The sequence below is a fragment of the Neoarius graeffei genome, chromosome 23, assembly GCF_027579695.1.
Source record: "Neoarius graeffei isolate fNeoGra1 chromosome 23, fNeoGra1.pri, whole genome shotgun sequence".
NCBI lineage: Eukaryota > Metazoa > Chordata > Actinopteri > Siluriformes > Ariidae > Neoarius > Neoarius graeffei.
Window position 1 is genome coordinate 53,989,521 of NC_083591.1, and position 27,116 is coordinate 54,016,636.

Genomic DNA, 27,116 nt, shown 5'->3' on the forward strand with positions numbered 1-27,116 from the left:
AATCTTTAGTTTACAAAAGATCAATTTTTTTTAAATTCCATCCTTTTCAATGTTAATTCATTTTCCTAAATGTTAAATAAAAGTATTTATTTTTTCGCAGTCCCGTTTCCATCAAATCTTGCGCTCTGATTGGCTGGCGAGCGGGACCCCAGTTACAGACCCCGGTTACGGACCTCTGGCGACTCGCTCATTCACAACAACAAACATAGAAGCATTTTTTGTCAACATATATCTTTTTTTTTTTTAATATAAGATTTATTTATAAGATTATCAAAAATCTTATAAATTTTTGCCAGCATTTCTCAGGAGAATAGCATTAATTTTACAGCATGGATAGCGATAACGACAGTGTTCACAGCGAAAGCGAGTTTTACTACCCTGAGGAATTAGAAATAAAAGAAAACATTTCAGGAGAAAGCTAAAAACCTGTAACTGTTGCTAACGCCGAGCAAAAACATGGCTGAATCCTGAATGACTCAATTTTGTATAAATAGGGGACTACATAGGCGGCAAAATGTAGTTTTTTTTCCTGCCATGGAAGTGCACTTGTATACTGAGGAGGAAGCAATTTGCATTACAGCCGTGAATGAGGATTCAAAATGGCGGCTTGACTCGGTTTTCCCTTTCGGGCGCTCTCGTTTTCTGTGGTGAAATATCGTGACCTCGGCCTTGAATACTGACCTTGGCCCAGAGGGCCTCGCTCAGTACTTTCAAGACCTCGGTCACGGTATTTCACCGTACGGACCTCCCAGCTGGTAAATAACATATCTGTACACTCATTTTTAAACCGATTAAAATTAATAATCCAGATGCTGACTGTAGTGACTCACTTTTTGTTAATCAGTAGTAATTTAATTTTAGCAAACATTTAATTAAAAAATAATGACAACCTATTTAAAAACAACTGAAACTACTTTGATCCCGGATTGTAAGCAGAAAAATATTTAAACTGTAAATTCTTTACAAATTTAATGATGGAAAAATTATTTATTACTAATTTAATGTATTAATTGAAGTTGTATGGTACTTTTACAAACATTAAATAACACAATTTTATTTTTAAAAATAGAAAAATTCAAATTAACTGGTTTTTAAAAGAGATTGTTTAGATTGCAAAACTTATTTTTTTTTTAAATTCCATTCTTTTCAAAAGGTTAAATCATTTTCCTAAACATTAAATAAAACTATTTTCACACAACTTTTTTTTTAACATGCAATTCAAACTATTGGAAACTGACTGGAAGCAGATGAACTTTTATAATTTTCCATTTGTTTCGATGTTAATTCATTTAAACAAACATTACATGAAACTGAAACAAAAAAACAAACAAAACTACACATGGAACGACAAACTTGCTCAGGTTTTTTTTTTTTTTTTTGAAAGCAATATTTCATGTAAACGTACTGGGATATGGTGCAACAACTGAAAATCGGACGAGTTGTTTTCTTGGATCTTCGAAATCGACAGTTAATGATCTTTTGTTAAATGTGAAATTTGGTCGAGCCAATCCAGAAGAATGGGCGAAAACGTTGAAGGTATCATTATCATCTTAACAGGAAATCACGTCTGGAGAAAATCAGCTGGAAACTTTATGGCGTGTAAACTGAAATTAATGCACGGCTCATTGATTCGGCCTACAAACTCAGATTTATAGGATGTTTAACAGGAGAATATTTTGGTCCCTGGTTATAAATTCAGGAACGGAGGTACAGCAAAGCTAGAAAAGCGATATGTAGGTCATTTCTGACGTGCTCTCATTTCACATCTCTGCATCTCACAGTGAACTTTTGTTACACCGGACTCAGCATGTCGCGACACGCCCTAAACCGGATTTGAGCTCCATCAATCACACATCCCATAATATACATCCATCCATACATCCATCAGTAATCCATAAGTGGTTTGTATTCTGTACAGAAATACTTTCTGATCTCAGAAATAAGCACTTTAAAACGTTACAGCTCATTTCCTCTGTGTTTAAATATTTGATGTCTGATATCTGTCCTTATATTACGTCCGTGTACAGGACGCTCAGTTTCTGTGCTGTGGGAGTCGGCGCTGAATACAACAGCAAGGAATCCGGAGAGTTAGCTCAGCCAGGACGCCTTATTACAGCACACACACATCTCCAAGCCTTATACAGGCAGTAGGAATGAGGAGACACTGCGACACGCTCGGGTTCAGGAGACTCTCCGTAATCTGGTGTGGAGAAGAGTGGAGATAAAAGCCAGATGCTATAAAGCGTGGGGGGTTACGCGTGTGCGCGCACGCGCACAAATCAGAGCTAACTCATCAGAGGCCGCCATGGAGACGTTCTAGATCAGTATGAGCTTCTTGTCTTTCCGCTCCTTCACATAATTCATTTAACTTTTATAACTTGGATTTTTTTTTTCCTTAAATGTCGCTGCTGTGATTTATTTCATTATTTTCAGTTTTACCACTATGTTTTTGTACATCATGCTGGAAACCAGGGTTTACAAATAAAGTTCATTATTATTATATTTATTTTACACATAGGGCGGCACGGTGGTGTAGTGGTTAGCGCTGTCGCCTCACAGCAAGAAGGTCCGGGTTCGAGCCCCGTGGCCGGCGAGGGCCTTTCTGTGTGGAGTTTGCATGTTCTCCCCGTGGGTTTCCTCCGGGTGCTCCGGTTTCCCCCACAGTCCAAAGACATGCAGGTTAGGTTAACTGGTGACTCTAAATTGAGCGTAGGTGTGAATGTGAGTGTGAATGGTTGTCTGTGTCTATGTGTCAGCCCTGTGATGACCTGGCGACTTGTCCAGGGTGTACCCCGCCTTTCGCCCGTAGTCAGCTGGGATAGGCTCCAGCTCGCCTGCGACCCTGTAGAACAGGATAAAGCGGCTACAGATAATGAGATGAGATTTTACACATGGTACCTGATGTTCTAACCGGCTCATCAGTCTTCTCATCAGGCCGCTACCCGTGACCGAAGATGACGAGCTGCTGCTCTTTTCCAAGTGTCGTGTTGTTTTTCTTTACTCCAATCTTTTCTTCAAATTCTTTTCTTTTTGACTCGCGTTCATTTCACATCCAGGACTTTTCGAAGGACACGAGCTTCTGTCGTACCTCCGCACACAGACTGATTCCTTTTCAGTCTTTTCAAGGTTCCTTCTTACAGGACTCGTAACAGCAATGACAGGCCGTTTTTAAAGCAGAACTGGAGTCATTTTTAAACTTGCTTTATTTCTTAATTAACGTGTTATTCAGTTACGTTTTCGGTTTTAGTAACCGGCTCGTATCGGCAACTAATTGCAATTAAATATTATACTTAATATACAGCCTATTCGGTTTTGAGCCATGCTGAATGTACCGTAGTTCGTTTGGTCCACGGCAGGCGCCGCTTATCCGCGCGATCTTCACGAGACTTGTGTGAGACTTCAAACGTGAAGTGTCAGCGCCGCCGTTTTGAAAACTGTCTACACAGCGGCCAGACCATTCCAATCTAGATTAATTTCAAGATTTGCCAGCTTCATCAGTGACGGAGTGTCAGTCCCGCGCGCTGTGGCGTATGCACCTGAAGGCGCGCCGAGTGGACTCCAGCACACGCGCCGTGAACAAGCTGCACCTGAGCTCGATTAAGGAACTGTGTGTTTGCCTATTGCATCGCGAAGTATTACGATCCACATTACCGAGCCTTTCTACCCGTTGTCTTGATTTCCTGTTTCTCGTTCTGGTCCTCGCTCAGCCTTTGATGTACCGTTTGTGCCTCGACCGACCCTTTTGCCCGTATCCTCGTTTCTGATCTCGCCTGCCGTTTTGGATTGTTCGCCTGTGTATATTTTGTCTCACTGTATATTTGGGTCCGTCTCAGAAACTGCTCTCTCATTTGGGACGCTATGGTCAAAAAATACATTTTCTAATTTTACTTTTTTTTTTTGCATTTACCGAACACTCAATGTTTCTTTTGTCATGTTTAATAAGAATAAAGATAGTATCTTGCTTTATCTGGCCTCAATTGTGGAATCTTTTTTTTAATTACAATTCAAATGCTTTTGTAAAATTGATTTCCATATAAAATCACTACAGCATGAAGAATTAAAGCCCCTCCTTCACAGATGAGTGAAAATATTAAATAAATTTCTTCTTTTTGATTGCTTGGGTTAAAAAATGCCAAGTTATGATGACTGAATTGATTATTCACTTAAATATGAATAATATGAAACATTTTGGGGATTTGATACGGCGAAATAGGACACAATGGAAAAATCAAGAACACACCGGAAAGATGAGAATAACGGCGGTGGTAAAAGAGCAGCGACTGTACCGGCTGAAGGTCGCGCGGGTCTCTGCTGCGGCGCACGAGCAATGGGACATCACTACCGCATCGGACGGAGTGCGAGGCGGGGGCGGGGCAAAATGACTGGCCGTAGATTCTATCAAAAGTTTGATCTAAATTGACCATGGTTGCAAAATATTGGCCAAAAATACACAAACACTACGAAATATGAAAGTAAGATGAAAAAGAAACAAAACATTCTATTGCCTTATACTGCAAGACTAAAACAAAATAAAACTGTCAAAACTCACCTTTTCAGCGATAACGTCCGAACAGATCGCCCGCGTAACAGAAAGACCGCAAACGGAAGCGCGATCAACTTCTAGCTGTTGGAGTGGAAAATTCCATTCTACACATGCAAATTGTTAATGTGTGTCCTTCCCCGCACACAAATAACACGCTACGGTAAAAAATAGACCACGACTCATTTTATAGCTCAGAAATTCATACAAGACCAGCTACCATCGTAACATATTCTGTAAGAAACATATTCTATAGCTAACGTTCAGCTTTCGGTTAAAAAAAAAAAAAAAAAAAATCGCAGATTTATAACTAAATGTTTATATGGCGTAGTGATTTTAAGTTACTGCTTTTGGTGAGGTCGTGACCTCGACCCTGAGGCTTTTCATTTAGATCAAAACACACGATCGTATTGGTTTGGGGTTTGCGGAAAATGGAGTTACGACGGTGATCAAATATTTTGCATGATGTTTTATTCCGGTTATAATTATTCTGTGAGCGCACCAATCCTTAGGTGTATAAAGTTACAACTTAAAATACAATCAGTGATAACTGCAGACTTTTCAGTGGACTACAACCTTTTTAAGAGAACGCGATGTAGTCGACCGTTTATCATGTCCTGGATCAAGCCGCCATTTTTCCACAAATTTGCAGAATTTTTGCCAAATTCTGAATATTCACATCAAAGATTTAGTTTTATCTGGATTATTTCTTTCATCATTTTATTTCAAATTAAAACCGACATCACCATTCAACACCGTATAGTTTATTGACGGGGTACCCACACAGTACCCAGTTTCTGAGACAGACCCTTATATTCTGCGCTTTATTAAACTTCTGCTCATACATCCGCGTCCTTCGCGTACGTGACAAGGAGATTATTCCATACGACTTCGAACCAACTGAGAAGAGTTGGAAAGACGACAGGATAAGGACGAGTCGGTCACGTTGGTATTTACGTCATTACTGTCGCACAATTAAAACGTGAAAACCAGATCAGACGGCTGGTGGGTTTTCAAAATAATAAATACGTGCGTGTATTTTCGTGATAAATGCATATTATACCAAGCGCAGTTCCTACATAATCCTCGCTAAGGTTTCGGACAGCACTACAAAATGGCGTCCACACTACATAGTGCCCTATATAGTGAGTAGGGAGCGATTTCGGACACAGGGAAAACTTCCGGCTTGATTACGTCAGCATTCGAAAGAGGGTGCGCGCGTCTTTTGACGATGTCGGCAGATGTCGGTCGCTTTGATTTCCGCTGTACGTTTTACTTCCGTCCTACGATGTCTCGCACAGGTCTCAACGAATCTCGTTTACGGCCGTTACTTTGACATGTGGACTGATATATTACAGAGCATATTTCAAACTCATATAACTTGCTATAGCAGCGACAAAATAGCTGTCAAAAATGCATTCCGATATTTAATAAAATGAGAAATAGAATTTTGATGATAAAAAAAAAAAATTTGCCTTCAGTTCCACTTTAAATCTAGTTGTGATCGAGGAGTGTGGCATATCAAAAGAAAGAGCACGAAGTTCTGAATTCAAAACTGGTTTTGTTTTCCTCCCTAGGTTAAACAGAACCGAAGTTACAGCTGTTTGAAATTTTCAGTTTGTTTTCCCTCCGTCAGCCTTATTTGGCCGCTTCCAGCAATATACATCCATCTCGAGAAAGTAAAGCACCTTCAGGAGTAATTTTTGTGCCCAAAACATCCATCAATTGCTTAGAGTTTAAAAATGACTTTTTGCTCTAGTATTTTTTTTAATTTACTTTGAATTGCATTAATTGCATTTTTCGCATAGCGAGATGGCGTAAACTACTCAAATCAATTTCAACAAGTGCCACCAGGCAAAACAAACCACGCCCGGTAGCACTTATGATAAATATGAAGGAAGATATTGCGAAAAAAAATAGGTCCCTATGTGTCCATTGCTTATAAATAAAATAGTTTTCTGATCCCATGTCCATACAGTAAATATAGCATTACATATTTACTCTGTGAGGCAGTAGAAACAAGAATGAAGCGCAATCCAAAAATGAACAATTTAAAAATCACAGAAGTAAAATATACCAAGTGTCTGTACATATGTGTTATTTACAAGCTGGGAGGTCCGTATGGGGAAATACCGTGACCGAGGTCTTGAAAGTACTGACCGAGGTGCTCTGGGTCGAGGTCAGTATTCAAGGCCGAGGTCACGGTATTTCACCATACGGACCGACCTTAAGCTGGTAAATAATATATATTTTTTTATCTTTACCAAATTCTAACAGAAAACGAGAGCGCCCGAAAGGGAAAACCGAGCCGAGCCGCCATTTTGAATCCTCATTCACGGCTGTAATGCAAATGGCTTCCTCCTCGGTATACAAGTGCACTTCCATGGCAGGAAAAAAAACTACATTTTGCCGCCTATGTAGTCCCCTATTTATACAAAACTGAGTCATTCAGGATTCAGCCATGTTTTTGCTCGACGTTAGCAACAGTTAGAGGTTTTTAACTTTCTCCTGAAATGTTTTCTTTTATTTCTTCTTCCTCAGGGTAGTAAAACTCGCTTTCACTGTGAACACTGTCGTTATCGCTATCCATGATGTAAAATTAATGCTATTCTTCTGAGAAATGCTGGCAAACATTTATAAGATTTTTGATAATCTTATAAATAAATCTTATAAAAAAATAAATAAATAAATGACCAAAAAAACAAAACAAAACGCTACTATGTTTGTTGTTGTGAACGAGCGAGTCGCCAGAGGTCCATAACTGGGGTCCGTATCGTAGGATACAGACCCGCTTGCCAGCCAATCAAAGCGCAGGATTTGATGGAAACCGGACCGCGAAAAAAATAATTTATATTATTCTACTCGTACCTCTTACAGTTTTCGAAACTGAAACCTCTGAACCGAGGCTGACATACACACGCTGTCGCCATGACCCGAACTCTTATTTCCCGGCGCTAGAGCTCAGTGGAACGCACTTTCCTTCTGTCATAAGCATAAACATGTCTGAAAGCCATTTCTTTAATCCATCGATTTCAAAATGTGAACCGAATTGTATACACTCATCGGCCATTTTAATCGGAACACGTGTATGCGCATGCGCAGTGTGTGATTGTTACTCTCTTACAGCATGATGACGTAGTGGCTGGCGCCTCTGTATGAAGCAGTAGACGCAAAAACCTTGACCTTGACTGGATGACCCTCAAAATGTTGGAGGTTCTATTTGAGACCAATGCACATCTGTCCTGAAAGTTTCACGAAGACTGATCCAGTTGTTTTCCCGTAATATTGTTAACAAAAAAAAAAAAAAAACCTGAAAACAATACCCGCGGTGGACTCCGCCCCGGGCGAGGTAACAACTGAGCAATGCCACGACCAGAACTGTTGATTGTAGGTGTTTTGCTGGCCATTGTACCAAATCATTCAAACCCAACTCAAGATCATTAAGGATAATAATCTACATTAATTCCTTTTAAAGTATTAAATCTGTCGTCTCTGACCGTATTTTCTTCTCTACAAAATCACCTAACTGCCACACAAACGCCGCTTACTGCATGTAATGCCACAGCAAGGCAAAAGGTGGCAGCACAGCTCTACGGTACTTTTCAGAAGGCGGCGCTCAAAAGCGCTATGGATTACATGTTTCTAATCAAATGTAATTTCTTCAGAACAATATGATTAACATCCCTGAACGTTCTCTTTTTTTCTCCTTCCTCCAGAGTGCAATATTTTTATTGTTTTCCAGAGGAGGATACACATCTATTGACTGCAACTAGAACTTTCGCTGTCTCTGGCCGGCTTCCGGTTTGACTGAAATTACCGCGAAAAGGCCGACCAGGGGTCACGATTGCTCCCGAACTCTGCTATCAAATTCAGTCAGCCAGTGTCAGAAAGTGAGCTAGACTCTAACGTCACACGAGTGGCACGTCATTGGCTTTCGACTAAAATCCAACATGGCCGCGCCCAGCGGTTTCACAGTCAACGTTCAGAAAAAAAAAAGTTGAAAAGTGATCAGTATCGTACAAATCTGAGTGCATTTTCTGTTTTTTTTCGTCTAAAATATTCAACTCCTGTGAAGCTGAACGTACTTTTTATGTTGGTACATGGCGATTGAAAATTTGTCCCGGGTACATGTCCCGCCCTCCCGCCCCAGTTAAAGACAACTGACAAATCAGAAACACCCATTCAGTCATGTCCCGCCCTCCCGCCCCAGTTAAAGACAGCTGACGAATCAGAAACACCCATTCAGTCATGTCCCGCCCTCCCGCCCCAGTTAAAGACAGCTGACAAATCAGAAACACCCATTCAGTCATGTCCCGCCCTCCTGCCCCAGTTAAAGACAGCTGACGAATCAGAAACACCCATTCAGTCATGTCCCGCCCTCCTGCCCCAGTTAAAGACAGCTGACAAATCAGAAACACCCATTCAGTCATGTCCCGCCCCAGTTAAAGACAGCTGACAAATCAGAAACACCCATTCAGTCATGTCCCGCCCCAGTTAAAGACAGCTGACAAATCAGAAACACCCATTCAGTCATGTCCCGCCCCAGTTAAAGACAGCTGACAAATCAGAAACACCCATTCAGTCATGTCCCGCCCTCCCACCCCAGTTAAAGACAGCTGACTAATCAGAAACACCCATTCAGTCATGTCCCGCCCTCCCGCCCCAGTTAAAGACAGCTGACTAATCAGAAACACCCATTCAGTCATGTCCCGCCCTCCCGCCCCAGTTAAAGACAACTGACGAATCAGAAACACCCATTCAGTCATGTCCCGCCCTCCTGCCCCAGTTAAAGACAGCTGACAAATCAGAAACACCCTTCCAGTCATGTCCCGCCCTCCCGCCCCAGTTAAAGACAGCTGACGAATCAGAAACACCCATTCAGTCATGTCCCGCCCTCCTGCCCCAGTTAAAGACAGCTGACAAATCAAACACCCTTTCAGTCATGTCCCGCCCTCCCGCCCCAGTTAAAGACAGCTGACAAATCAGAAACACCCATTCAGTCATGTCCCGCCCCAGTTGAACACAGCTGCCACTCGGCGAAAGAAAAAAATTGTAGACACAGGCTTTAGCTTACAAATTACTATTCTGTTTTTTTGTTTTTTTTTTAATTAGAAGGCACATGGAGTTTAGTCCTGCCTTGGCCAGTGCATTCTGAAAGTATGTTTCGGTCTGTAGCCAAAAATGCATGTTACTGCAGATCAGATCTCTCCACACAAACTAAAGCCTCCGTCACAACCGGCCGTACGGTATGTGCTCCTACGGCCGGGCTACATGCAAAAAACGCACAGAGAGCGCGCGTGAAACGTGCTGATTTTCGAGCTGCAGAGGTTCTTTGTCATGTCAAACAAACCACGGGCGCTTACGGTTTTTTCAGGTTGCAAGACAAACTTACGGCTAACGCGCGTCTTTCTCCATGAACAAAAAAAAAAAAAAAACATGCAGCGATTTGGGAAACGCCAAAAATCGTATGGCCAAAAAATCATGCGTCCGGTTGTGACCTAGGCTTAAAGGCGCAGATGCCGACTTTTTCACGGCTGAATCGTACAGATCCGATTGCTTTCCTTTGCACATACAGAATTTACTCTGATGAAATTATTCAGACACTCCAACGCCCCCCCGTAAAAAAAAAAATTCGGATCTTTGCACGATTCAGCCGTGAAAAAGGCGGCATCCGCTAAAAGGCGTGCCGTTTGCATCCCTGTTTAAACTCACAGGTTAACCGATTTTAACCGGCTAATGAGGCTCGGTGGTCGGTCAAGATTTTTTTTTTTTAAGTTTTCGCCATCCCTATTACAAACACTGCTGTAAGTCACGGGCTATTAATCGCATTGTTTGGGCTGCTGGAAGCGAACGCTGCGACAGCGCTGGAAACAGAGTGGCACAGAGGGAGGACCTGGACCTCTCGACAACCAGGGACCGCAACACACACAGCAGGAATACGCTACAGAAGACGTCCCTCCAACCGCATCAACTGTTTAATGAAGCGTTGTGTTTATTTTTATTAAACTAACAGCACTCGCTGAGCTTCTAAAAAAAAAAGTTCGGTATTTTTATTTAACGTTGATAAAAACAAGTGAGAAAAATCTACAATTCAAAAATGGATACGGCATCAATTCGTCTCCATCCAAATCAGAGTTTTTTTTATTTTTTAAATAAAGGTTTCTTCAAAGACGAACACGTATTACTCACTCAGATATTTTGGCACCCCAAAATATCCATCTTGACTATTCCTGGGGGTGTGCAAACTTTTGCACTCAAACGCAAGCTGTTTTCCCCGAGCACGTCCAGCATGGTGCAGTTTTAATACCAATATTGGAATAAACAAACATTTTTAAGTTCCAGAATTAAATAAGCTTTTCTTGGGAAATCATGTGCACTCTTATTGTTTGCCGCAACATGCTGGGGTACAAGTATATATTTGGAAAAAAAAATAAAAAATAAAAATAAATAACACTGAAAAATGTCTTTTCTGAGCCGTGAAATAAAAACACACTTTTTTTCTGCTCTCACAGAACAGTGTGGCGAGTTTTACTGACCTCAGCTGTATAATATGGATTGCGAAAATATCTTCAGGGACGGTATCGTGTTTCTGCCGTCCTGCCCGTCCATAACGCGGGTGGAAAATTAATTCCAATAAAATGACGTTTGTACGAAAAAGAAGTTTAAATTTAGCTACAGGATGAAATATGACTGCATCCCACGGAGGTAAGAAAAACATCTGAGGATGTCACGAGTGAGGATTAATTTATATATATAATTTATTTTTTAAATTAAAAAAAAAAAAAAAAGCACCGAGTGAGGGTGTATTTATAGACTACTGAGGACCAGATGTCCCAACAAGGATAGTAAAACCTGAATTGACCGTGTGGGGACATTTGGATGGTCCCCACAAGCAAACTGCTGTTGTGTTTTTCTAAATAAATAAAAATAAAACAGATAAATGAGCCAAAAAGTTTCCTTTTCATTACTGACGTTAGGTTTAGATGCAGCACAGCATTAATTAACTGCAATCATAATTGCGTCACTGGAAGGTCCTCACAAGGACAAATGAGAGAAACACGTACGTGTGTGTGTGTGTGTGTGTGTGTGTGTGTGTGTAAACCCCGAGTGGTTCTTGGCTGGCTGGTGTTATAATCAGTCGGACTCGTGACATATTTGATGTGATTTCCTCAACACGGATGAAAGTGTGTGGCCTCAGGACGAGGCTTTAAAACTCACAAGCTTCCTATTTAAACAAAATCGATCTAACGGTCTGAAATTTGGAACATTTTGCGATCGGAACCCTCGTGGTGCCGTTCTCCTGGAAACCGCCTGAGGCTACATCCACATTAACACGCTTTAGTTTTAAAACACATCTTTTGCTACGTTTACACCTGGCGTTCACACGACTCCGGGGTTTTCCAGCCTCCAAAATCAAGGAAGGGTACGTCATGATCCAAAAATTTTGGAAACGCCATATTTGCTTCCTGTCATGACGTACCCTTCCTTGATTCGTCTTGTCCTGTTCTGATGACGTGACCCTTTCTTTTCTGGAAGAAAACGAACGTCATCAGCTGTTTATACCACCGTAACCATGCTCCGTGGTCATGTGATGCGTTTTCATGTGGAGATTATTTCTGACACGGAGCAAAACCGGTCGTCTGGACGGAGACTGTTTTTCGTCTTAGAACATGGTTTTGTAACTGATTAACAATTATTCACCGACAGTAAAGTGAACATCGGTGAATAATAACCAAGATGAAGTCAAATAATAATAATTATTATTTATACCGCCCAAATTCAACTGCACAGTTTTCAAAAGCGCCTAACAACTAAAACAGCTTACTAAATATAGCTAATAATAATAAAGTAAATATACATACATTAAAAAAATAAATAAATAAATAAATAAATTGTGTCAATATATGCACATTTAACAGTTATTCCATAAAATTGAGTCGTATTTGAGCTGATAGTCGGCTATAATCCATGTACGATGAGACTGAGTGGAATAACTTTTATTCTATCCACATTCACTGGATTTTGAGAAACGGAGCATTTTTATTTTCTTGCAAATGTGAGAATTTATACAAAATGTCCAACAAAATTATTTCTGCTTAGAACATAAACCAACCGGCGAAATGTCAGGAGCAATTTGTGAAAAATGCGATAATAATAATAATACTTGAAAAAAAGATACATTCTTAGAATGAAATACTTTCATTCTATTTTTTTTTTGTTTTTTTTTTTAGTAGAATTTTTATTGCGTCCTCGGTTGGCTCAGCAACACGCTCCGCCATTTTTTTCTTCTTTTTTTTTTGGCGGTTGGCAAACCAACTTAAAGGTGCATTACTGCCACCGACTGGACAGGAGAGTGGAACAGGAGATATTGGGGGAGGAAAAAAACAAACAACCCTGACTATATTCTTTTAGACTTTTCGGTTTCTTTAAAATACCTGACAAAGCGATATATCTGACTTGATGCGCTCCGCCATTTTGTTTCTCTCAACTCATGGTATATGAGCTGATATCCTAGTAGTAGAGTAGCCAATCAGAGCGCACGATTGCTCATATCCAGTGAATGTGGATAGAAAAAAAAATTATACGTAACTTAATATCAAAATGAAAAAAAGGATATAAAATGTATAAAATAGTAATATAAAACATTTATGTATTTAAAAAAAAGTTGAGGTTATTATTCACTGAGCCTGAGGTGGATTATTGTTTCCGTATGGGGAGAGGAAAACAAAAAACAAACAACCTGTATTTAAAAAAAATAAAAAATTATTTACTTCAAACTTCAAAAACGGCATGGACAGTAAATGCAACGTGCTCAGACTTGTCACTTCTCTACACCGACTCGCATAAAACACTTTGTTTAGAAATCGGTAAAATAAATCCCAAATCCACCTGAGATTTGAATCGTTTTAGACCAAACTTCGTAGCATGTTTAGTGCTTTTATTTTAGGAACAGCATTTCCTTTCATCATTTGTAATTCTTCCTCACTTTCGGTGACGAAGTGATCGGCCGCCGTTTTGCCGCGTCGCTCGAGGTGATTATCGAGAAATGGTCTGAATCTCTCGACCAATCAGTGCGCGCGATTTCCTATAATCACCTCCGTCTTGATACTATGACTACGTTCAGACTGCACCCTGAAACGACCCATATCCGATTTTTTTGCCCATATGTGACCTGTATCCGATTTGTTATTGACAATCTGAACGACACAGATCCGATTTTTTCACATGCGACCCAGGCCGCTTGGATATGTGGTCCCAAATCCGATGCATATCCGATATTTTCACATGCGACTGCAGTCTGACCGGACAGGTCGCATTCATGCCACCTACACGTCATCAAGAGACAAACGTCACTATTCTGCGTTGGCTAATCCCGCCTCTTTGGTGGAAAACAACAACATTTGTACAGTTTTCAGAATTTAAATAGACTTTTATAGAATTGATCAAGCTAATGGTGGATTTGGTAGGGACCTGGATGTTGATCTGTTAGCCTGATTAAACAAAACAGTTTCTATAACTGATTTATAACTTAAACCATCCTGTATTACAAGATTATAAGATTGTTCTGGAAATTTCCAGTAATTTGACACCTTCGGTCTCATTACTCTGCTGCCCACATTAATCAGATTATTGTGTGAGTTCCGCCGCCGCCACAAAAACCACATCGCCAGGTCTCGCCTCATCTCCATCGCAAACTGCACTGGTGTTTCTGCACCTTGAGCCAGCGCTGAGAGAAGCTGCAGAATTCAGCTGGCTATAAACAATCTAAATAAATATTTATAAAAATGTAGAAAAAGTTTATTAATATGACGAAATAAATATGTGCAAATTATTAAGCCTGAATTAAGAGTTTGGTAATACAGCGGCCGTATCCCAAATGACTGCCTACTGAAGCTCGAGTGCACTATATAGAGTTTAAAAATCCATTACTTCCTAGTAACATGTAGTGCACTTATATAGAAATTAGAGAGACATTTAGGAGTCAACCCTCGTTACCAGGCTACACGTTTTCATTTCAGTTCAGAAACAAACACACACGAGACCTCACACTTTAACACTAACCAGATAATTAAACAAACAAAAAAAGAAATCATTAAACTTGAAGAGTGCGCTTTTTTTTTTGTTTACGTATTACGTAGATGTGCTTATTACGTGTCAATTTGTGCATGCGGGACACTTTTGGGTCGTTTTCCGTTCATATTGGAGATCGCATACAAGTCTCATATAATTGGTAATGTGAACGGCCTAACAAAAAAATCAGATTTCACAACAAATCGGATACGGGTCGTTTCAGGTTGCAGTCTGAACGCAGTGTAAAACGCACGATTGTAGATGTCGCCTGAGTGAAGTGGTCTTGATCCGCTTCCACCTGAACTCTATCGACCCAACACTCGAACGCATCACGAATACATACTTTCAGAAACCCGAGTGGCTAAAACTGATCCGAGGACAGAGCCGTCCTCCTGAAACACCGTGTGTCCTGAGGAAAGAACACCACGGCATGTGACACACACACGATGCTCAAGTGTAATCGTCATTTATCACCAGCACCGTGTTGCTCCTCGCGCTCCGCCAGCGAAATATCGAAAACACCCGCACCTGCTATTCAGACGTATCCGATTTCTCCAAAGTGATATTCCTGACGGAGAAGCTGGGATAAAGACGGAATCTTGTTCTTGAGAACATCCGAGTTGGTATAACACTGAAAATGTACATAACTCCGCCCTCTTTCCAAACACTAATTCTTAACTCTCAAGGGACAGCTGGGAAAGTGCGTGGAACGACTTTCTGACGACGGGACACGGATTACGGCAACGCAAGATTCCCCCCCCCCAAAAAACCCAAACAGGACGGAGATCGTGTTCAGGTTCGTCTATGCTCGAGAGCCTTCATGCACTTCGTAATAACAGCAACCTGCTCATGAAGCGTGAAGCATTCGCGATCACAAACTCACAAGCGAGGCGGCCGTACCTGGGGTTCCCGCGCAGCGCTGCGTGATGGAGAGCGTTGAAACCGTTGTTGTTGGTGATGGTGACGTCGGCGCCGGCCTCCAGCAGGACAGACAGCATGTCGTCCCTCTTCTTGCTGATGGCGTCGTGAAGAGGCGTGTCTCCTTCCGAGTCCTACACAGAGCACAGAGTTCCACAGTCGTTCATGCTCGGGGGTTGTGGGACGTCTGTGAAAGGCGTCCTCGTTAGCGAGGTTTACCTGGAGGCTGGGGTGGCAGCCGAAGTCAAGCAGCGTCTTCACGACCTGCAGGTGACCCTTGTTGACCGCGATGTGCAGCGGCGTCTGTCTGCGCTTGTTCCTGGCGTTGAGGTCGGCTCCTCCTCGGTGCAGAACCTCGATGACGGAGCCCTCGTCACCAAACGCGGCGTGATGCACCGCCCGGTCTCCGTCCTTATCCTTAACGAGGAAAAATCCACCCAAACCACTTACATCCTAACAAACAAGTTGGTCCATTTTCACTTCACAGTTTCCTCAATTATGCTCACAAGACGCGGCTAAATGGTTAGAGAAACAGCTTTGGGACCAAAAGGTCGCTGGTTCGATTCCCTGAACCAGCAGAACTGGCTCAAGTTAACCCCGAACTGCTCAAGTGTGGTGGCGGACCGGTACCCTGCGTCTGCTTCACCAGCAGTTTGGGTAAGAACTGGGCCAGAACAATAACATGCTCAGAGTGATGCAGCGGCGCTTTAGTCTTTTAGCCTGTCCAGCTCTCTTACTTCCCTACCTCCTCCTCATCAGCACTTAAACAGATCGCTAACGCTCGACATCTCATAGGTCTCTTCTATACTTTCACTGCTGCACTGCATTCTGGGTATCGAGTCCAATGTTTGCACCAACGTCTCGACATTTCTCATTAATGTCGCTCGTAGCGACATTATGTTCACACGAGCAACGCTGCAAGTTTGTCTTACTAATATCGTTGCTGCGGCCTGTCTAGCAAGAAACGTCAAAAATTTCAAAACAGGTTGTTTGGTTTCTCCGTAACGTTCCTGACTTCATCAGATCGGCAAAGCAAGCTAGCCTTACTAGCTACACACGCACACACTCACTACACACACCCCAACGACATCATTTCTTTCCAAGCTGCGACGGTGGAACTGAAGAAACCTCGGACTAGAAGCGGTTTGACGAATTCGCTCGGATTTGCGGCTTCTTTAGCGCGTCATACCCAAGTTACGTAAAAATTATCAATTCGAATAATCGCTCTGTCGCTTGAGAACGTAAACTAACTTCTCGGAAGAAAAACGAAAATACAGAGCTCAAAGAAATCTCTAATCACATCACGATATAACGTGTCCCACGGCCCAATTTTCTGATAAATTCTGGTCAAAGCGTAACTGGTCGTGTTAAATACGGATATGGGCGGAGCTTTGTCCGTACTCCGCGCTCATTTTGTCCCTATTTGTGCACATATTTCTCAAAAATAACAGACACTAAACGGCGCAGCACCGCTGGAAATCATATGTGGGTGACGAAGTGAGACACGGCGACGAAATTTTTTTTAAACGGTGAACTTCGAGAAGTTATTCGATTTTGAAAAATTTTAAGCATCTATATGATTTTATTTCGCGTTCGTAGGCTCTCTTAAAACATTAGCATATTATTACGCCATTGTCACAATGTTCGTTGTTGGGAGAAATTTCTGACTCTGAGCTGCCCCCTAGTGGACATCCTGATTAACATCAATGCCAGTGTAAAAGCCACATAGAAGTCTGCGTACGTTGTTTGAAATGGACGGATTTTTTTTTTTTATGTAGATGGAGCAAAAAAAATGAGCTCTGGACGCTTGGAGGAAAGCGCTATCCGCCTGCTTCTGCATACATGAGCTCGAGTATGCCCCTCCCACTCGGAAAGCACAATCAATTTTGCTCTCTTGGTTCAAACATGTGCTCTCGAGACTACGGGGTGAAACGCTTTTGTTTTACGCCAATCGAGGGCGAATTTTTATTCGATACAGACCTAACTATAAATCAGAGAGCTCAGAAACAACAACCACCTGCTTCACACACACTTCTCAGCCTTGAAAGCACGACAGAACATAAACGCCTGCTTCTGATCGTAAGCCGAGAGCGCGTCACCTGCCCAGAATAACAATCCTCACCTTTCCAGCCTACAGCCCTTCATCTTTTTCCTTCCTCTTTAATAAAACACACAGTGTTCTACCTGCACGATAAGATAAGATACACACCTGCGCCGAGAAGAGATCTGCTTTTAGCAGATCTCTTAAAGACAGAGAGGGGAAAGAAAAAAAAAAAAAAACGACTTAAGCGGCTCAGAAACCCGAGTCTGATTAATCGTCTGAGCTCAGGAGAAAGAGCGGTGCATTTTTTAGCGGCGAGTTAAGCCATCGGTTTTATAGGCCGAGTTATTACGCGATATGAGAGGAAGCATTTATAAAAAGCCTCAAGAGTTTATATGAAAGTAATCAAATAATTTTTTGAAAAATGGATAAGGACACACTATAATGACCACAAGAGCATTCCCGGCTGCTGCATAGCGTTTATTACATAAAAAACCCCCACACCCTGGATAAGAAATATCAGTAAAGATAGATGTGATGCGAGACAGAACCTCAGACAGGTCATGTGACCTTTCAGGACGAAAATGTCATTATTCATGACGAGATTCACGTCGATATCTCACACGCAGCAGTTTAACAGTGAAATAAACACGATGTTAGAGCGACTCCTGGGCACATCATCAACACGGTGGAGTTTAAAACCATTTAAAAAAAAACAGGAACTTTAAGGGAATTAAAAAATTTTTTTTTTAAATATGGGACATTTTGTTAGCCTAGTAAACTAGACCCACCCGCCTAGCGGCCAAAAATATTTTTGCCTGCGAGTGGGTCTAGCCTCGCACCATATAAACAAAAACACCCCGGGCATCAAATCGTGCCCGCCAATCACAACGCAAGGTTTTTGTTTGGATTCTTTGGGCGGGCTTTTGCAGGAGTGACGACAAGGCTGCGCGACGCTGGAGAAAGCACAACAGGAAAGATGGCTACGGCTAGCGGACAGCGCGCGTTTGACTCCGCTTTGGAATCAGTTTTAGAAGAATTAGACTTGGAGTTTTCGTTGAAACATGAGCAGGAAGAGGCTCTCCGCTCATTCCTTTTCAAGAAGGACGTTTTCGCTGTTTTGCCGACCGGCTATGGCAAAAGTCTGATCTACCAGCTGGCTCCGCTCGTAGCCAAAAGGATGGGGCTAGGGCCATTATTAAAAAACGTTCTGTTTCCGGTCCACCGGCCGGGTGAGTGCCATTTGTGCGGGTGAAATTTTTTTTTAACGCCGGTTTTTCGACATTTTTTTCGGGTTCGTAAATCTAAAATCGAACTTGACATTTCCGCATTCCCAGGGCTTTCCACTAAGGCTCATACTAGCCAGCCATGACAAATAAGTAGCCGGGGGAGTAAACACAAAATAAACTCCTGTGCACGCAGTTCCCAGGATTAAATGTATTTTCCACAGACCATTTATTTATTCACTTTACTCAAATACAAAGTAAAATGGCAGTAAATCTTCTTTCTTTTCTTGCGTATTGCATCATGAGGCGTTCCTGGCTTGTAAATCTCTTATTTTCGGTGCATGACACATTCATGCAACTGAGCATGCGCCGAGTGCTCGCGCACACCGCATGTTGGGGCGCGGATGAGTTACTCTCCCTTGATCAACGGTTCAGTTTGACATTATTGTCAGTCCGTTAGATAAACATTTAATTTTATTAAAATCAAAAATTAATATTTAGAGCCTGTGGGCTACAAAAATAGTCATTAAAGTAGCCGGCTGGACTTAATTGTGTGGCCGGCAGCCGGCGCTTGTGGAAAGCCCTGTCAAATCAGCTCTGCGCATGCGCTGTGCAGCACAAAAAAATGTCAGCCACCATGAAGGAAGGAGATCCGGAGTTTTCAAACATTTGCTTAAGTGTGAAATCGCAAAATGGTATTCTAGCGAACAACAAAATAGTAAAGATTCAGAAAAACAAATCATTTAGTGATCATTTTAATAGTGTAATTTCACCCGAACTCGGCCTAACGGTGGATTTAGAACTACAAAAAGTCCGTGTGTCGGACATTTTAAGTACCTTTGTAAAAGTTTTGCAAATGTTGCAGTCAGCATTTAAAGTGCTAACTTAAAGTTTTTGTACAAGTTTCAGTTGATTTAACCGTCATATTTTATTAAATGTGTCTGCTTTTGTAATAAAAAAAGTACTGAAAGAAAAAGCAAACAGCATTGCGATTTCTTATCCATCCATATATAATTAAAAAAAAAATTAAAAAAAAAAATCCCTCCCTCCTGACTGAAATTTTTTTTGCCCACCCGGTGGACAGGAAACTAATTTTTTTTTTAAAGATGGCCTAGTTTGTGCAGTACGAAGAATTAATAAACAGCTTTGAAACATGACTTTTTGATTGTTTCTTATTTTCCCGTTATTTTAAATTTAAGGGAAATTATTTCACCAAACACCACTAAATAAAAACTCTCAAAAACAGTTTAAGCAAACCCTTGAAAAACACTTGGGGGGGAAAAAAAAATGTGTATGTGGTACAGACTCCAAACTTGTGGTCATTATCTCCAAACTTCTTAATATCTAGAACCTGTTTATTAATTAATACGCATTTTGAAAAATTATTTATTTCAAGGCCTCCCCCACTGCTTTCTGTCGCTCTGACTACGTCACAGTCACTGTTGCGCTGATTGGTCAGAGCGTTGGCCTATACGCACAGAGACAGTTTGAAAGACAGCGGGTTGTTCCTCCTACCCCCTTCGGAAATGTCTACGGATCGAGGCCAGACTAAATATTCACATTTATTCTGGCTTGCCAGGCTAACATTTTGTTACATATTTAAATGAAGATGATTTTCTTTAATCTTTCAAATTTCTTTCTAAATTATTTCCCCCCTTCAAAACGATTTTATTATTTTATTTTCAAACCTTTTCGTTAAATATCATTTTGGATTCTTGGATACATTTTATTTTTCTCCAGTCTACATCAATGAACAATTTTTCTTAAAATATTTTGAAGGAAAATTTTTCTAACTTAAATTTTATTAAGACATTATTATTATTAAAAATAATTTACATTTTTTTTCTTTTAAAAGTTTTCTGAAAAATCTTGTATAACCTTATTAAATAATATTTAGGATTCTTACAGCAGCAGCAATAATATTAATAATAATTTAAATCTCAGTATAAAAATGGGAATTTCCTTCTTTATACAATTTAATTATATTTATTTACCCCATGTAAACAAATTTTCTTTAAGAAAATTACTCCCCCCCCCCCCATTTAAAACATCGTTGTATATTTATTAATTTCATGTAAAAAGTGGACTGCATGTCCTTGACATTAAATCGTATTTTGGATTATTATTATTATTATTTCCATACGCTCAAGCAAGAAATCAAGCCACTAAATAAAGGAATGAGTGAGAAAGCGTGTCTATCGGTGATCTTAGATGATGGATTGTGGACGGCTGCTGCGTGTCGTCCACGTGGCGTGTTCGGAGTCACGTTCGCACGGAGGGCGTGTTGCAGTGAAGGTTTAAAGCCGAGTAAAGCCGTCTCGCTGTTTCACCTCTCTGTGTTTGTGGTGATTCAGCTGAAAGGGCTGAAGGTGCTGAGGTGTGCAGGACTGAGGTGTGCAGGATTACCTCAGCCTCCAGGTCCACGTTGTGTTTCAGCAGCAGCTTGAGGACGTCCACGTGTCCGTTCTGACTCGCCGCCTGCATGGCTGTGTGTCCCGCGCACTGCCCGTTCACCTGCCAAACAAAAGGGACGGCTCAGGCACGCACGGGTATAGGTGAGAGAGTGCATGTTGATGAGTGTGTGTACGTGCGAGTGTGTGTGTGTGTGTGTACCCCTGTGTGCGCTCGGGTGTGTGATCTGCAGCGCTGCGGTAAGTTAAAGCAGCGTGTGATGGCATGAATATTGATGCCTGAGATCCTTGGAGCGTTCGCAGGACACGTCTCATCCTGACGGGCACACCGCTCGGACGCTCGCACCCCCCCCCTTCTCTCTCTGTTCTAAGTGATGAGTCCTGTGGGGACCGCCAGGGCACTGCACCACTCACTGCTCCACCACATGCACGCCATTTTTCCCCTCTAATGATCCTTGTGCAGGCATTACAGAGGGTCAGCAAACTGCTCCGTCCCCGGAGGAGCAGGACACCACTGTAACGGCAGAGCAGCTAAACACCATTTCTGACTTAGAAAAGGTCAAACAGGCCTCGAAAGCACAACGTTGGAAAAGGGCCAAGATTTAGAACACACAGTCTTCACATACACACACACACACACACACACACACACACACACACACACACGGTACTAAACCACTCGAAACTCCCAGGATGGTAACGCGGTTAACAGGAACACAATTTCTAATTAACATTTACATCAGCATGTTTCAGTAAACACCATTCTGTATCTACAAAACCAAAACACACACAACTCACACACGAACGCGGTCACTCTGCGCTAAAACAAATGCTTTTTTTACCCCCAAGTTTAACCTGATGCATGTTTAAAAAAAAACAAAAAACAAAAAAAACAACTTTTAACCAACGAAGTTTAAATAAATAAATAAATAAATAAATAAATAAAGGCAAAGCAGATATATTAAAAAAAAATCATCACCATGCAGGATTAAAAAAAGAACCACACACCCTTAATAAATAAATAAATCCATGCCCAAGCAGATTTAAAAAGCAGCCTGATGTTTAGTACATTTCAAAAATAAAGTTTCATGGGGGCGTTGTGGCTCAGGTGGATAAGGCGCCATACCATAAATCCAGGGACCCGGGTTCGATTCCGACCCGAGGTCATTTCCCGATCCCTCCCCGACTCTCTCCCGCTCATTTCCTGTCTCTACACTGTCCTATCCAATAAAGGTGGAAAAAAGCCCCAAAAAAAATCTTTAAAAAAATTTTAAAAAATAAAAAAAAAAAGTTTCATTACATGCATATTGTTTAAACAACCGAACTAGATGTATACGTTAAAAAACCCAAATAAATGAATAAATAGATAGACAAAGCTAAAATAAGGATGATTAAATTTTTTTTTTTTTTTTTTTAAACTTAATTGAAAAATTATTTTAAAAATTGCTGGAAAAAAAAAGCTGAAAGTTTTTTCTTCAAATGATTCAGATAAATGTTTTTGGGGAATAAATAAATACAAACAAACAAAAAACCACCACCCCAACCCCACACACAACCACAATAATAATAATAATAAAACAAAATTATTATTATTATTATTATTATTATACAAAAGCAAGTTAAAAAAAAAAAAAAAAAAACACCCCCAGACGCATTTATATTCAAAAGTACAAAATTACACCAGATGCAGGTTTCCAGAAAACCGCTTTCAAGTAAAAAGTTAATTAATTCATTTGTAAAGAAATATTTAAAAAGTACCACGATTTAAATAAATAAATAAATATGAGCTAATACGTCCAGCACCCCACACACACACGAATGTTGAACTCGGATCCACGAACATACGAGCTTCACTCAGTGCCTGGACTCTACAGAGTAAACCAGCAGCTCCGTGTATATTTTACTCCCCATTACTGTCTCTCTCTCTCTCTCATAGCCCAGAGTGAGAGAACAAGGGATTCTCTCTCTCTCTCACACACGCACAGCTGTGATGAAGAGTGTGATGTGGGATACGGTGATGAAAATGTGGTGGCGCTTTTCAGGACTGCGGCTCTTCAAAACTCTCCGTCTAACAGTACAGCCTGCGATCCTCAGCCTACGCGTTGTGATCTCAGGGTGAAGTGTGATCTCAGGAACACTAAAGGCTACGAAAGTACAGACTGAAAAACACACACACACACACACACACTCCATACTACACATTCAAGTTTCTTACGTCCACGTCCGGTCTCTTGAGGATGTCCTCCACTTTGGCCAGGTCTCCGTTAGCCGCAGCCTTCACCAGCTCCTCGTTGATGTCACCCGACTCCTGAGTCTCAAACAGCTTCTTCAGCAGCTGAGACAGACGCTCTGAGGACACACACACACACGGGTTAATCAGAACGTCAGTGCTCCTCAGTTAACAGGTCAATCAGGGAGGGGTGAGGTATGAGGTGTGGTGTATGAGGTACGATGATCCACAGGTCTCATCACAAGACACTGACATTCTGGGTCTGTAAGTACAGGGAGAGCAGCAGCACAGGCTCGAGAACATCAAGTTAACGGGGCGGGGGGGCACTTGACAAGATCCAGGTCTCAATTAAAAAAAAAAAAAAAAAAAAACCTTTATGAATTTATTTTACATCTCACAAAAATCCTAAATAAGGGGAAACAAAAAAATATTGTTCTAACCAAAGGTTTGAACAAATATGAAAAACGTGCGTATCGAGCTGTGGGGTGACTTTATGGAACAGACTGGAGACAGAAATAAAACAAAGTGTAAATATAAATCTGTTTAAAAAAAGGTACAAAAAATATTTTTAAACAAGTATATAGAAGAGGAAGTATGTTAATGGAGGATGATGAGGGATAAATAGAATAGGGTTGATTGTTATATTAGAACTAACTTAGTATATGGTATATATGGTATATATTTATTTATGGGGATAATTTATATCTTCATATTTACAGGGATAGGTATGTAGTAGATATTTATTTTTGTAATTATATATTTATATGGATATTTATGAAGTGTATATATGGAATGAAGTATATATTTAATTTTGTAACTAAATATTTATATAGATATTTATGAAGTGTATGCGTGTATGTATGTATGTGTATATAATAATAATAATAATAATAATAATATGTAGGGCGGCACGGTGGTGTAGTGGTTAGCGCTGTCGCCTCACAGCAAGAAGGTCCTGGGTTCGAGCCCCGTGGCCGGCGAGGGCCTTTCTGTGTGGCGTTTGCATGTTCTCCCCGTGTCCGCGTGGGTTTCCTCCGGGTGCTCCGGTTTCCCCCACAGTCCAAAGACATGCAGGTTAGGTTAACTGGTGACTCTAAATTGAGCGTAGGTGTGAATGTGAGTGTGAATGGTTGTCTGTGTCTATGTGTCAGCCCTGTGATGACCTGGCGACTTGTCCAGGGTGTACCCCGCCTTTCGCCCGTAGTCAGCTGGGATAGGCTCCAGCTTGCCTGCGACCCTGTAGAACAGGATAAAGCGGCTACAGATAATGAGATGAGATAATATATATATATATATATATATATATATATATATATATATATATAAAAATAATGTGTGTGTGTGTGTGTATATATATATGGAATATAGTATATATTTATTTTTGTAAGTGTATATATGGTATATATTTTTATAGGAGTATTAATGTAGTTTGGATTTCGGGGTAGTTAAAAAGGGGTGGGGAATTAAAAAAAGTATTGTACTTCTTCCCACTCCTTTTTCGAACAATGTGCGGTGTATTGTAATTTCTTAGCTCTTTATGTTATTTTATTTATTCTCTTTTTGTCACTTTTTTTTTCATTTTCTTTCTTTTGTATGTACAAATAGTTACATACATTTTTATACATGTTCGAAATAAAATTAAAAAAAAAAAAATAGCCCCAAAAGCATGTTCTATATTTAACAGATTTATAAAGAGAAAAAAAAATAAAATTGAACGAGCAGATTTTTTAAAAAAAAATGAAGCTGATGTTTGCTTCAAAAATGAACCAGACACATGCTGCTTCATGGGGAAGCCATGGCTTAAAGGTTGGAGAAGCAGCTTTGGGACCAAAAGGTCACTGGTTCAGTTCCCTGAACCGGAAGGAATGAGCGAAGCCCCTCCTGCTCCTCAGGCTGCTCTGGGTGTGCTGTACATCACGCCAGATAGAACAGCATCTGCTAAACGCCTGGAATGTAATGCTTTAAAATAAAAAAAAACCCAGACACGTCTTTAAAAAATGAAAAATGGTAAAATAAAACATCCAGATGCATGTTAACTAAATGTAAAAATAAACACACACAAAGAAAGAAATAAATTAACCGATGAAAGATTTTAAAAACGCAAAGTATGTTTATTTCTAGAACAGAGATTCACATTTAATTAATAAATAAATAAGGGGGGGGGGGGGGGGGGGGGGGATAAATAAATAAATAAACCCGAAGAGTCAGACATATGATGTAAAAATTAAATTACAAAAAAAAATAATTATATACAAACACAGAAAAGAAAAAGCTTGTAGAAACCACTTGTTTAAACCACCTGCACGTCTCAAAAACGATATTTGAGGGAAAACTGTGCTGAAATTCTAAAGTTGTATCTGTGATTTTCATTCTGTTGAGGTTTAACACTGAAGACTATTATAAATATTAGAGTTCAATTACAGGCTAATCAATACAAACGTAAGGGCAGTGAGTGCGTTTACATGCACATAGAGAAAATCGAATTTCTGCTGTAGCTCGACTGAAATCGAAGTTCTAAATGCCATGGAAACACCTTAGCTCGGCTGAAATCGAACCGAACTGGATTGCTCGTAATCAAGCTACGCAACCTAGATTACGCGATTGTAGCCGAGCTACTTAGTGCATGTAAACCCTATCGAGCTACGTAGTCGAGCTACTTACTTCAGCACTGCCCCTTCCGGAAGCGACGAGACCGCAAGCGGGAAACACGACAGCCTCGGTCGGCATGACAACAGCAGTAGCGAGCAGCAGAAGAGGTCAGGAGGAACAAACGAAGAAGAGAAAATGGCGAGCAGAAACGTGCACTTCTGGAGCAATGAGGAGACAGAGTTCATGCTCATTCAGCTTAAGGAGTTGAATATATTAAAATTCATGGACGGGAGAAAAACGCGCAATGGAGAACACGGAACTGATAACTTTGTTTATACGCTTGAATAGCTCTTCATGATGACAACCGGAAGTGTACCAACACGATGGGGCGTGTAGCGCCACCTGTGGCTCGGGTGCACAATGTACCTCACACAATAGCTCGATTTCCTTGTGTGCATGTAGGATTGGATTTCTCTGGCACCCCTGCTGGGACCCTTAGCTCGATTACCGACAGCAGCTCGATTTGGATGTGCATGTAAACGCACTGAGTGACACTGTGTGTGTGTGTGTGTGTGTGTGTGTGTGTGTGTGTGTGTGTGTATATATATATATATATATATATATATATATATATATATATATATATATGAATGAGAGAGAGAGATATACCCCCAGATGCGTTGGTGATGGCAGAACCAGCAGGAGCCACTTTAGTGACGGCGGCCGGGTTGTAGGTCCAGGAAGTTCCACACACCTCCACTTTCAGGTCGCTGTCAGAGTAAATCTGCTGCACTCGGCCCATCTTCCCCAAGGTCTGCGGAGCAAAACACACACACACACACTTATACACTCTGCTGGCTGTGTGTGTGTGTGTGTAGCTGTTCTGAGCTCTCTCTTTGCCCTTTCTTGAAACCCCACCCTTAAACAAGACATGGAGATGAGTGAGCAGAAGGAAAAAAAGGTTAAATAAATAAATAAATAAATAAATTAGACAGACAGACTGACACAGTGGAAGATGATGGAGGAGGTGCGGTAACGGTTTGGCTTTAAAAAAAAAAAAAAAAAAAAAAAAAAAAGATGAAGCTCGTTT

General features: G+C 40.9%; 1 protein-coding gene across 4 annotated transcripts in view; it reads right to left on the bottom strand.

Moving 5' to 3' along the window:
• Positions 1 to 27,116, bottom strand: part of mib1 (MIB E3 ubiquitin protein ligase 1) — a 160,971-nt gene that overhangs the window by 89,905 nt on the left and 43,950 nt on the right. For all 4 annotated transcript variants that reach the window (XM_060906418.1, XM_060906417.1, XM_060906416.1 and 1 more), the window contains exons 9-13: positions 26,696 to 26,840; positions 23,423 to 23,556; positions 21,203 to 21,310; positions 15,749 to 15,946; positions 15,512 to 15,663 (exon numbers count right to left, since the gene is read on the bottom strand). In XM_060906418.1, coding sequence (XP_060762401.1) covers positions 15,512 to 15,663; positions 15,749 to 15,946; positions 21,203 to 21,310; positions 23,423 to 23,556; positions 26,696 to 26,840 — 737 coding nt within the window. The remainder of the gene's footprint in view (positions 1 to 15,511; positions 15,664 to 15,748; positions 15,947 to 21,202; positions 21,311 to 23,422; positions 23,557 to 26,695; positions 26,841 to 27,116) is intronic.